The following is a 13,872-nucleotide window of genomic DNA, read 5'->3' on the forward strand; positions in this document are numbered from 1 at the left end:
CAAATGGAGTCAGTTCTTGATTCCCAATCCTATATGCTGTTGTATACATGGCCACACATTGCAGGGAAAGATTTTCCTTGAAAAATTACTTATTTTGTAAACTATACTGATTCTGTTCCTTCATTAACACAACAACTAAACTTCAGAAGTACTGAACTTAAAAAGAGTAAACAAAAAAAAAAAAAAAAAAAAAAATAGCATAACAAATGAGACATTTGCTTGTGAAAGAGCTCTGAGAAGTCAAATGCCTTCGAGTCTCAACACAGAAATATTTTAAAGCCTGTGAGAAGAATGTAAGCATGCCAGCAAATTAATGTAAATATTCTCTCTCGGGGGCACAGTAAGCACTGATGAGTGTTGTCTCCATGACAACAGACAAGTCCAAACATTGTTTTGTTGTTGTTATTGTTCTTGCCAGTGTGTCAGAGAACCAACTCCCCATGAGTGAGTACATGTCAACAAGCGATCGCTTCTGAAAACACAAGCCATAAATCAACAGGCTTCAGCAGCCCAAAAACAAATAGAGCCCGTTGTTATTCCCCTTCAATACCTTGAACAATTTTGGTGTGGTTCCCCGCCCAAAGTAAAAATAACATTCTTTCCTGCACTGTGCATCTGGGTAAATATAAATTGCAAAGGCAAGAGGAAAAAAAACAAGAGGGGAAAAAGGCACAGTTCTGTGAACATAGCCTTTAAAAGACAAAGAAAAGTAATTCAGGGAATAAAATTACAGCCCAAAGACAGTGAGTCACAGAAATAAGGTCCCAGTGACCATTCAAAGCGTCCAGCCTTATGTCAGATCAGATATTATGGACACTTGTGATCATTTACTTAGTTAATCATTCCCTCTTTAAAACCAAAAAATACAATGTCAGCAATTAAACGATACAAAACCCCTCAATTAAGAATGAATCAAATTAATACAACAAACTACTTTTGAATTCATGATCTGTAAATTAAAATGTGAGCATACAGAAAATTACATAGACAACTGCAGCAATTTAGAGATTTTAAAAGAGAAAATGTGTATTAAAGATACAGACATCAAATACCTGAGCACACTAAAGCAAACATTATATCTCTTTCCCTCTGCGACTAAACTAGCAAAGCTCGTCTCAATACTCACAGACCTTGATAACTCCATTGGCGGCAAGAACAGAAAGCTGCGCAGGATGTTTGAAGACTAGTCAGAGTGCCAGTATCCTCCCTACTGTTCTTTCAACTACCCAGACCAACCCACCTCCCCCTCCAATAACGCTCTCACTAGGATCTCAAATCTAACGTAACCATCCAGTCACGTGCTTCGGGCTAGTAATCCCGCCCCTTACACTTGCCATTGTGGCATGTTGACTTGAACTATTGACTATCTGAACTCTAGTTCCACCTCTTGCATTCACATTCACATGAGACTCGCGTAATAAGCGTTCAGTTCATGATGAATAAATAAAGGCAGCTGTGCACTGGGTGGCATATAGCGTGTTTGTTTGTGGCTAAAGCTCTACAGCTGTCTAATTCTCCTCAGTAGTACACCCTTATCTGTTAACTGACAAGACAGAAAATACTCGTTTTACAATAGGCTACACATGCAATAAAAGACTTGTAATCTTCCATCATAACAATATGTAATAATAAAACAGCCTTCATTGCCCCATCTGTTTATGATCTGTTGAAGGCAGCATAAACAAGTTGGTTTGTGTAATAGTGTAAACAGCAAGGTTCTCTGGAGGTGTGTGTGCTGCGGGTGGAGGAGGGTATGGCTCTACCTGCGCGTCTGCCTCCTTTTCCGTGCTCTTGGGGGACTTCTCACCACTCGTTTGCTGCTGCTGCTGCTGCTGCTGCTGTTGTTGAGCAACTTCTAGTGCCTGAAGATGCCAAAAAAACAATAACAAGTTTCTGATTGGTTTCTGAGCAGCTCTGCTCTCCCAGGATCACTCACATTGTTTTCAAGAAGGCAACATATTTCGTAGTCAAGGTTTGTTAATAATGAAAGTCATTTCTTCTATTTCCTGTCTAACTGTGTTAAAAAGCTTGTTCACCCAAAAATATAAATTCTATCATCATTTTCTCACCATCATGTCATTCCAAACCTTTATGACTTTCTTTTGCGGAACACAAAGGAAGATATATTACTGCTCAAAAGTTATCAATGCTTTTATTCAGCAAGGATGCACTAAACTATATACTGTGTGCATATGGTATATGCATTAATCAAACCTGTATAAAAAGTCATACATGTTTGGAATGACATGAGGCTGGGCAAATGATGAGAGAATTTTCACTTTTAGGTGAAGTATACCTTTTAAAGGAATAGTTCACCAAAAAAATGAAAATTATCCCATTTCTCACCCTCAAGCCATCCTAGGTGTACATGACCATCTTCCCTCAGATGAACACAATCGGAGATATATTTTAAAATATCCTGGCTCTACCAAGCTTTATAATGGTAGTGAATGGGGGGTGCGATTTTGAAGCCCAAAAAAAAAAAAAAAAAAAAAATGCATCCATCCATCATAAAAATAATCCATACACCTCCAGGTGGTTCTGAAGTGAAGCGATGGGTTTTTGTAAGAAAAATATCCATACTTAAAATTTTATTAACTATAACAACTAGCTTCCAGCGAAAAAATTACCTCTGACCCGATGCAATGACAAACACGGACGTGCAGAGGATAGAGCAAAACAAATCGCAGGTTACGAATTAGAAGCCTAAAACAAAATTTTTTAAAGAAAAATGTCAGAGGATTTCGATATAGAGGAGTTTGCGTTTGTTTGAACCACGAGAGGCATTTAAGCTTACGATACTCCTACAATCCTACGTCATACATCGTGTCAGAGGGTTACTCTTGTGGCTCAAGACGATTTGCGCAGTATGCATTCGGTCGTCTGCCAGAAGCTAGTTATTTTAGTTTATAAAGTTTTAAATATGGATATTTTCTTACAGAAACCCATCGCTTTGCTTCAGAAGGCCTTTATTAACCCCCTGGAGCTGTATGGATTATTTTTATGATGGATGGAAAAAAAAAATCACGCCCCCCATTTGCTACCATTATAAAGCTTGGAAGAGCAAGGATATTTTTAAATATATCTCTGATTGTGTTCGTCTTAGTCATATACACCTAGGATGGCTTGAGGGTGAGTAAATCATGGGATAATTTTAATTTTTGGGTCAACTATCTCTTTAAAGGAAAGATCAACTGGAAATATCCAAGCAAAAGATGTGATGGACAAAAATGACAGTTTATTACTGCACGTGGACCACAGCCATAATGCACTTGACAAGTCCTCACAGAACAAATAAAGTGATGATTGCACAACATTTTTATTTTATAATAACCTGTGAACGTCCGGCTATAACAGTCACACATTGCGCATTGCACAAAGTACAGAGGGAACAGAGTCAACCTTTGACTCTATTAACAGCCGCAGTCCTTTGGTGATTGGATCCTATCATAAATTCCTCTGGAGACTATCACATGGTAACATTTGTAAAAACATTAGCATAATTCTTTGCATGAGACAATCTAAACCTGCTCTTTATTTAAACCAGAACATTATACGCCTTCTGAAATGGAAAAAACAGTTGTCAGGAAACAGTAACAAAGTAAATACATCAGCTGTGCCAAAGCAATGAGAGGTCTCCAAAAGTTGTTGAAAGGATGTCTCTCTCACTCTCTGTTGCTTTTGTCTTATTTTCCATTGTGAGGCCCTCTAGATAAAAATCAAGGAAAGAGAAATGCAAATAGTGAACGCAAACAATATCCACAGTGGTGAGACCATCCTCTCGGATCTGACCTCTTACACCTCTGAAGGGTCAAACATCTGGCCCTGTGGAACTCCCCTTTACAAAAAGAAGGGTGGAGAGATGAACAAACGGATATGGGAGACTTCAATTGACGAGTGTGAAAAGAAAAGGGAAAGCAGACAGATCATGACACCGTAATCCTTGGGAGATGAAAACAACATGGGAAAGCATTTACAGGAGCTTTTTAGAGCCTTCTGTCATTGTTTTAATACAGGACCGTGCCCTGAACCCACAGCTGTCTGGCTTATATTCCAGAAGTGACATCATACATCTGGAATCTGAACATGGGGCATCAGAGTGATGTGTGGGTGCTCTCAGCATGAATCTGCTGTACTTAGTCACTGTTGTCACAATTTTACAATGTGCACATCCATTTTGCGCACACACATACATAGGGACAAAAGCACGCAAGATTTTTTTTTGTGAGAAAATGACTAATTTTGAGAGACAGAACTGAAAAATAAATAAATAAATAAATAAATAAATAAAATCACTGAGCCGCCGATTCACATCAATGATTTAAATGAATTAAGAAGGGTGTGTCACACAATTGCTCAATTTTTCTAATAAGCAACAAAGCTATTGTGTAAGATATGTTGACATACCAATAAAAACTTCATTGCTTTGAGAAAGCATTTCCTGGAACGTTTTCAACACGTCAGTCTCCTGTAGGGCTTGGTATCGGCACAGATTTCACAATTCGTTTCCGATTCAATTCCAATTTTGATTCATTTGTGCTTGCTGACAGTGCATAAGGTGCATTGTGACTTTATTTTCACAGTTTAAAGAGGTTAGTACACCCAAAATTTGTGTCTCTGTTGTCATATACTAAGCCTCATTTTGCTCTAAACCATTCATCTTTGAAACACACATAAAGATACTTTTGATATTCTCTGATATTTTTTTGTCCATGTAATCAAAAACATACTTTAAACCATATTTATGACTATAGCTTTATTTATCTGATGTGCTCTATATGTATGTATGTTGAGCAATGTTTAAATATTTGAATAAAAGCCTAAATGAAACCTGTTCATATAAAGTGAAGTGAGGCACTGCAGCCTAAATATTATTTAACTTCCCTACTAGGGCTGTGTATTGACAAGGGCTTCACGATACGATACATATCACGATACATGGGTCACAATACGATATATCACGATACAACACATATTGCGATATACTTTTTTTTTTTTTTTTTAATATAGGCCTAAATCAAAAATGTAAAAAAAAAAAAAAAAAAAAAAAAAAAGCATCTTGCTGAGAGTAGGGTATATCACATTATATTGATAACTCAGCAGAAAAAAAAAAAAAAACCTTCCATTCTACTTTATTATTGAATACAAATACCTTCGCTAGTGTTACTGAACAGTGAACACGCTGAAATGTATGAAGTGCATAGTGTAACTGAACACTTTTAACTAAAGATGTACATGGCACAAAAATCAGATAAAAATAAACTGCATTAAGTATACAAAATGTATAAAGCTAACTCAAGTAAACATTCATAAAACTGAAATAGTATTGTAATGAGTGGAATAGAGGTGTCGCTCCTTTAAGAATAACCGTGTGCATGTATGCGGGTGTATTTCATTTTCTGCTGCTCATTTAAGTTGTTTTGGTTTAACAAGTAATGCTGTTGACAGTGGGACGTTTGCGGAAGACAGTTATACGAGTTCATCTTGAGGTTGGAATAAAACACGAACTGTGAAAATGGTTCTGTGAGTCTGACTGTTCCCTGCTGTAGCTCGAGTTATGTTATGGCATTGTCTGCTCCGAGACCGCGATGCGAGCACTGCCTCGACTGCACAAATGCTTTCACAACGAGAGAAAGAGGCAGTCGTGCGGATGCACTCTTATATTTTCCACTATGCTCGCTCCTGCTTACTTCTGAGACACTGGCATTATGTATACGACAGGCAACTGTTAGCTTTTTAGACAGCGAGTCAGTGACGTCCGTGGGAGCAGACGAGAAGGTCGTTTGACACACGGGGATTTGATGAAATTAACGTAATTTTAAATCTGTTTAAAACATGATTAAAAAAAAAAAAAAAAAAAAAAAAATGTATCAATACTAGAGGTTGGAATATCAATACACTATCATGAAAACTAACTACAGTTAGCTGGACAGTTAGCTGTATCGATATTTCTGCACAGCCCTATTCTCTACTACATAGTATGCGAAAAACAGTACACCAAGAGTAGTATGTTCGCATACATAGTATTCGAAAAACAGTAGGCGAAAAAAGTCCCCAGATGACCTACTACTTCCGCCGAGATTCTAAAGTGTGCAATTAATGGACACTTTACTATCCCATGAGGCCACAGGAAAGGATTTATGAACTTACGGTGATGATACACCGGCCAACTTTTTGAGCAATGTTGCAGAGCGGTGCTGCTTGGGCACTTTCCCATTGAGAACAGGCAACAAACTTCGATCTAAAGTATCCCGATAGAAATTTGTTGCCCATTCTCAATAGGAAAGTGCCCAAGCAACATCACTCTGCAACCTTTAAGCTGGTAGGTAATGTGACAATAACAACATGGCGGATGTAGTACGTCCAAATTTCATTCATACTACCCACACTCATACTATACAGTGTTAATTTTGACAGCAAATTTTGATTTAGTTTTAGTCATAGTCTTTTGATTAAAATGCTATTTCGTTTTAGTCATATTTTAGTCATTGGAAATTGTTTGTTTTAGTCTAGTTTTAGTCGACTAAATATCATAAGATTTAATTAATTTAATAAAATCTAATTTAGTTAAATTTTAATGCATTAAGTAAGCATTTCTGTAACAATACACAGATCCAATACACTGATATACATCTGATATTCTCCAAACTGTTTATGTTCACTTAAAACAACCAACGGTACTTTACTCGCCAAAGCGGATTGCTTTTGACCTTTCAAGTGCAAAAAGGCACGAAAGAGAGCTCAATTCAGTACTATTATAGTTCTTATTTAAAATTTTGATTAGGTTTGATTTTTAGTTTTTCTGCTTTCATTGTAATTTTAGTTAAATGATTTAGTAATTTTTTGTGTTTGTCTTTTTGTGTTTTTGCTTTTCAATGTCTATATAGTTTTTTTTTTATTTCTGTTTTAGTTATTTTAGTTTCTATTGATTTATTATCAGGTTAAGATAAAGCTTGGAAACTAGATGAAATAAAACGTTTACATATATATATATATATATATATATTTCAGTTAATGTTTATTTCAAGTAATAAAGATTTTTTTTTTATGGTTATAGGATTAGTTAACTATAATAACCCTTATGCTTGTAAAATATATTAAATAATGTGTCATAATGTTCTTAGTCTTTCCTTTCTGTGACAGAAGATACAGTAGTTTAATATGAATTAAATAGAAATTAAATTAAATACAGTTTGTTGTGTAAACAAAATAACAATAATGACCAGAAAAAAAAAAGAAATTATTAACCATCCCAAAATACACCATGACTCTTATTATGAAATGTTTGCAGTCTGCACTGTAGCAGGCTGCTCATTTAAGTTCAGATGAGGGAGATAAAATATGCATTCTTACAACCGTCTAAAACATATTACCATATAAACATCATGTAGTAAACACTGTCATAATTCATCAACATTAGCTTATAAGCAATCGCTTAGCATAAATGTGCGCTATTCATTAGTTGCGAAGCAGTCTTAAGTGCTGCTGGGCGAGCCTGTAGAGCGCAACAGCTCCGCTCTTCCCATGGTTAGATCAGCACGTTACACTTCAAATGTGCGCACTGCACATCTTCCACACAGGACAGTCCTGACTTTATATTTTCCCAAATCATCCCTCTCTATCATTTTCGTCTCGTTTTTATTCGTTGACGAAAATTAGAGTAGACTTTAGTCATAGTTTTAGTCATTCAAAATGCATTTTTATTTAGTCATTGTCTCATTTTCGTCCGTGAAAAAATTTTGTTGACTAAAATTATGACGAACATTATTCATCAACGAAATTAACACTGATACTATAAAATTCAAATGTAGTACATGCTCAGACAGCATGCAATTTCGGATGCAGAGTTGGATTAAACTGCTTAATTTATATATATATTATCTATCTATCTATATATATATCTATATATATATATATCTATATATATATATATATATCTATATATATATATATATATATATATATATATATATTTAAAAATTTGATTACCTTTTTGAGGCTTGAACATTTTGATTACATAGACTTTCAATGGATGAAAAAAAAAAAAAGAAAAAAGAATATTAAAATTCTTATGTGTTCTTAAGTAAAGTCTTATGGGTTTGGAATGACAGAAAAAAGATTGTAATTTTTGGGCAAACTAACCCTTTAAAAGACTAGGTAAATAAAACAACAATACAGAAAAGGAGATGACAGCATGTCTCCACTGTAAAAACTGTTTAGGTGGTTTAGTGTTATGAATCACATGCTAAAAGTGGAAGATCACGTGTTCATATCCCACAGTACTATTGCAATATTATTTAACGTATTATCAATTGGTTACACTAACTTGATGAACCTAAACTGTACAGTGCTATGCACAATAAACTTCAGTTGAGGAGCACAAGGAAATGAAAAGTTACCAGAGTTAAACATGACCTGCAAGGGCAGTTTATCTTAAGTACGAACAGTCACAATGCTTAGAAGCAGTCTGCATCAAGTGTCAGACAAGATCTACAGGACGAGAGGTGCACTATAAAAACTAAGGGATTGATATTAAGCTGTTCAAATGTAGCTTATAATTAATCCAAAAATATGTACCTAGCTCTAGTTTCAAAGCACATAATAAACTTGTAGCTAATGTATTTTTATTCATTTAGTTTTTAGGTCCTTACCTGTGTTTGAAGGGTCTGGGCTGTGGATGATGGGGATGAAGATGTTTCTCTGGTTACTCTCTTCTCGCTCTCTGAGCTCTGACCTTCCTGCCCAATTGGACTGCTATTGGTTGTTTGATCGGTCTTGGACTCCTGCATGTCGATACGACAACCTTAAATACAGGAGGGGAAAAATAAGACAGCTGCCAGCAAAACAAACTTCTTTTTACATAGAAGTATGTGCTTTGGAAAGCCTTCTCCTTTAATTTCTTTCCTTCTCCCCCCACGTAAGCCCAACAGACTAGATCATGACAAAACATGCACTTTGCCAGCAGAGTTGATATCACAACACAAACATGTGTTTGTACTGTTCACAAATATGATCATGCATTATAAACAAACCGTTCTGAGAATTAAGCATTTGATGCCTACAGACATGTCAATACAAATAACTGACAGTTGCTCACAAAGGCATATCTTATATTGTGCTGCTGAGACTGAATGAAGCTAATACTAGAGGAAATAACCATGTCATAGTTAAACATACATTGTAGCAAGATCAGAAAACATCATGGGACTATATGGAAATGGAATGGCACAATAGAAATTGAAAAGAAACCTTTTATTCTATCCGTCTTTGGTAAGAGGCCTTTTGAAGGGTTGAAATCAGATAAATATCTGTTTTGACCTTGAACAATCATTATGCGTATTCCTGAGTCTTCATCCTTAAAGTCGACAAACATCTGTGTGAAACAGCCTGATCGCATCAGTGTGTTTACAAAAAACTGACACGAACAAAGACAACATTCCTCTCAGCCTGATACAATCAGCAAAGAGAAAGGCTTGAGTTCTAACTGTACTTCACTTTCAGTATCAGAGATGCTGAAGCTAGTTTAGTAACTAGGGCTGCTAAATTAGTGTGTTAATCATTGTGATTAATTATGATAACGTAATTAATTGTGCCACCTGACTAGGGTTAGGAATCAAAAATCGATTTTAATTCTGGAATCGGATAATTGTTCTAAAATTTCAATTCTGTGTGCAATTTAATGTGGTTTTGAACCATTTAAGTGCAAGAAGACGTGAAAGTGAACTCAATTCGGTACTCACGTGCTGTTTTCTGTGCTGGGCACATTCACAGCACACGCACAAATACTAAATTGAGTTCTCTTTCACATCTTCTTGCGCTTGAAAGGACAAATACACAAAATTATGTTAAAATATCCTTGTAAACACAATCAATTATGTCTTAAGTCAACAGTTCAGAAAGAAAACGCATGTGCAACAGTACATTGGATCTGTGCATTAACTCTTAAAGTGACAGCAGGCTAATAAACCTGCTGCTGTCTGTGTCGTTACTGTTAATCAAAGAACAAAAGAAAAAGAATATCACTCACTGATCTTGACTGAATAACTTTTGTAACTTTAATAAGGATTAATATATATTTTATTTATAAAAAGAAAACTACGCAGTGTTATTTTATATTTGAAGAGCAAACACTTCAAGAATAATGTTTTTTTTACCTTCTATTCTTGCCACATTTAGGCTATAACCAGTAGGCTGTAACTGTTTTTGTACCCGAGTGTAAGGCGCTGCTATTGCTAATATTAGCTGTATCTGGTGCTTCAGGACTCGCGGCTGGGAGAGTTATTAGAGTTCACATATCGCGTCTTTTGCACGCGCAAGTTTGTCATTTCAAACGTAGGCGCGTTATTTCAAATGTTTCCAGGCGTGCCTATGCTTTTCAGAATGCCTCAAGCGCACCGCAGGTCATGTGACAAGAACCAACCGATCAGCTTCGGCCTTTCCGTAACAACATCAAAAGCTCAGCTGGGTTTTATTTCTCATTTCCATAAATATATCTAGTAGTAAACCTAATGCAAGGGCTATAAATCAATTAATCCTTTGCTGATACTTCCTCTTCATCGTGCAGAGCTGATTGTCAGAGCTGTATGACTCTGATCAGTAGTTAATGCTTCTCCATCTGAAAGTCAGAGGGCACTCTTGCACAGAAACTCCAAATATGCCCTGCCGCAGAACTAGATAACACGCGCCATTCCAGGAAATCCCTATGGGCATCATACTATCACTGTAGCTGACTAAACAGAAGATTGAAACGCTTTGATTGATTAAACAAGACTAATAAACACACGACTGCCTTATTCCGTGTAAGAAGCCACATCATCTCACAGAAGGATACTCAAGTGTCGTTATGAAGTGAGTTTAGAGTAAAAACATGTTATTAAATGTTGTCTTTTGTTGGACAAGATGTTAATAAATGCTTCTCATGTCTGGAAAGATGTCTGACGCGTGTTGCTTTTTCAAATGTACATTATAAGTGACACAAACTCACAGTGCTTTCAGATGGATTAGCATTTGGAGCCATACTTAGATAAAAAAAAAAATAATAATCACAGCATTTGCGATTTAATAATCGCACTAAGAATCGTGTAAGTGCGATTTCAATGTTATTTTTCATATTGTGCGATAAATCGTGCAGCCCAACCACTATGTCATGTTTTTTACATTTTAAAAAACACAAGGCTCATGGCTTGAGGCCCTGAAAAACAACGAGACATGGTGCAGTGGACTAAGACGCCAGTTTACATTGTAAAGAAATACTGCAGATAGAACGCAAGAACACGTTATGACAATAAAAGAAACAATACACCAAATACAAATAATATATGACAATATAACTTATTCTAAAGCTACTTTTTATCTTTGAATAATCTTTTTATTTGAGGGCAAATATTGACATATGAGATTAATTGCAATTAATCAATCAGCATATTGTACACTATTTGAATAAAAGGAATCAATTTAAAGCACTATTATTTCAAACAAAAAGTTAAAGTATTTATTTTTCAGCAAACACAACAGCAAGAGGCAGGTTCTTATGAATATTGGTATAACCTGTCTGCCTGCCTTCCACGAAGTTTAAAATAAACCATTTAAGACAATGCAGCTGCGTGGGCTACATGTACTGTTGAAAAAAGATATGCTGAAGGTTCTCTTTTTATCCAATCCTCATGACGGCGGGAAACCAACCCATTCTACTTGTTTAAAGGTGAACTGGCCATACGAAAGCTGAAGTTACATAAGAATATAGATCTTAACTTCATAAAAACTCATTTCTTTCAACCCCAAGTGCTTCATATAGCCCTCCATTGGCTGGTTCGTACATAGTTAAACACTCTCCCACACAAGCAGAGGCTGATATTTGTTAAATAACTGATTGCCACCATGACTACAGTAAACACTGGGGCCCTGGGTTTGGTGTTTATTAACAAACATCTTCCTTCTGGAGCAATTTAACATTAACCAGGTGGTACGATCTGCAGATCTGGCAGGTGCCATAATACACAGGGAGGGCCTTATGTAAACAGCTGGGAAGGGCGGGGGAACGGCTCAAAAAGCAACACAGCTAGAGTAAACAGCGAAGAAAATCTCTAGACAAACAAGCAACCCCTCTCCTGACATGAATGTGAACCAGAACAGAGCTCGTGGGATTTGAGTGCTTGTTATTTAGTGCTGCTAACACAGCCGCTGCCTGTTTCGGCTGGCAGACACTGTGTTGCACTTTCACTGAAGACGAAGGACAAATTTCAGATTGGTGTGAGGTTGTATACATGGTGTTGAGGTCCATAAAATAATTAGCATGAAAGAAATGGAATAAGCATAGAATGGGCAATTAGTACTCTTTTCCAAGTGTAAAATAGAAGATGAACTGATAAAGTATTAACGCTTAAATAAATGCCACATGTTCCCTAAGAGGTGGAGTCACTACAGCAACAGCACAGTGTGCTTTGTGTGAACTACTTTGACACTCATTTAAATTAAGATTATCTAACAAAACATCCTAACTGGCCCAAAGGTTTAATTATGCTATGATGCACCAAGGGCATCGTGCATTGTAAACAAAAACACGACGGCTTTTTTTAGGCAAGATGCAAAGTGTCTGCAACCCCTTTAACCCCTGAATTAGTGTTGTCAAAAGTACCGACTTCGATACCAAATCAGCACTGAAATTTAAAAAAATGTGAGGCTTTAAGCGCTGATAGACGCGTTGAGTCCGCTGATAGATGCCTGCTTTCAAACGCTCCCGTGTGTATCTTTGTAAGCGCTCGGTGAAGAGCGTCACTGATGTCTATTTACTAGGGCTGTAGCTAATGATTATTTTGGTAATCGAGTAATCGTTCGATTATTCTAACGATTACTCGAGTAATCGCCCCTCCCTCTCCCCTCTGGGCGCGGACGTTGAGCCAGAGAGAGATGGACTCAGTGCGTGGCATTTATCACAACTATTCAGTGTTTCAACCACATGATGTTTATTTTAGGTTTCAGATATTTAATTGCACATAAGTACTAGTAACAATACATTTAGAGTTTGTAAAATATACACTGTTGTCTATGGAAGCTGCAATAATAATCCTTTCCATTATAATTAGATGACACGTTATATTCATATCAGATACATTACATACTTTGAGTAAGGCAAGCAAGTTTACCCTGTTCTTCTCCCAATTCACCGGACACTTACATCCATCCGTGTATTTCGAAAGAAGTGGATGAATTCACGTGTTGTAAATCCGACAGATCTATTCTCCTGACCGCGGCGTAAACAAACATGGTGGCGCTCGTTGCGCATAACTACTAACGCGATCTTAAAGGTGCTTACACAACAAAACACATTCACTTACACATTTGGCTTAAAATAAATAGCAATAACACAATAATAATTGATTCGAGTAAAGTATCAAAAGCAATTAATCGTATGGTTTTATTGAGCTATCAAAAAAAAAAAACTATCAAAACACATAATGTATTGAATTGTACAACTAATGTTCATGTATTATAACAAATGCCTGCAGTAATGAATGATAACCGTTCACTTGAAGCTGCATTTATTGAACAGATCCGCTCTGAGATGCATTTAGATAACCTACATGTATGTAAATAATTACAGCGCATATATATTAAACCTGCAGCACATACATTTATTTAATTGATTCGCAGCCTTTGTAAATTCACAAAAGCATTATGCTATATTATGATTTTTAAACGGATTTAATATCGTGCAGCCTTAGAAAACGGTCTAATAATGCGTTTCATGGATTCTCGTCAGTGGAAAGCACCACTTCCGGTATTTTACTCGACACGGGCAAATTGAAATCGAGGATTTTTTAAAATCGAGTATTCGAATTTTATCGAGGAATCATTACAGCCCTACTATTTACA

General features: G+C 36.3%; 1 protein-coding gene across 7 annotated transcripts in view; it reads right to left on the minus strand.

Annotated features, from left to right (window-relative positions):
* The window catches only part of foxp1a (forkhead box P1a), a 53,660-nt gene that overhangs the window by 25,799 nt on the left and 13,989 nt on the right, over nucleotides 1-13,872 (minus strand). For 5 of the 7 annotated variants that reach the window (XM_051880719.1, XM_051880720.1, XM_051880718.1 and 2 more), the window contains 2 exons: nucleotides 8,652-8,803; nucleotides 1,764-1,862 (listed from right to left, as the gene is read on the minus strand). In XM_051880719.1, the coding sequence (XP_051736679.1) occupies nucleotides 1,764-1,862; nucleotides 8,652-8,789 (237 nt within the window). In that variant the 5' untranslated portion in view covers nucleotides 8,790-8,803. Of the gene's footprint in view, nucleotides 1-1,130; nucleotides 1,271-1,763; nucleotides 1,863-8,651; nucleotides 8,804-13,872 lie in introns of those variants that run through there. The other 2 variants (XM_051880721.1, XM_051880722.1) reach the window with 2 other exon arrangements.

The sequence above is a fragment of the Ctenopharyngodon idella genome, chromosome 22 (genome assembly GCF_019924925.1).
Source record: "Ctenopharyngodon idella isolate HZGC_01 chromosome 22, HZGC01, whole genome shotgun sequence".
Classification (NCBI taxonomy): domain Eukaryota; kingdom Metazoa; phylum Chordata; class Actinopteri; order Cypriniformes; family Xenocyprididae; genus Ctenopharyngodon; species Ctenopharyngodon idella.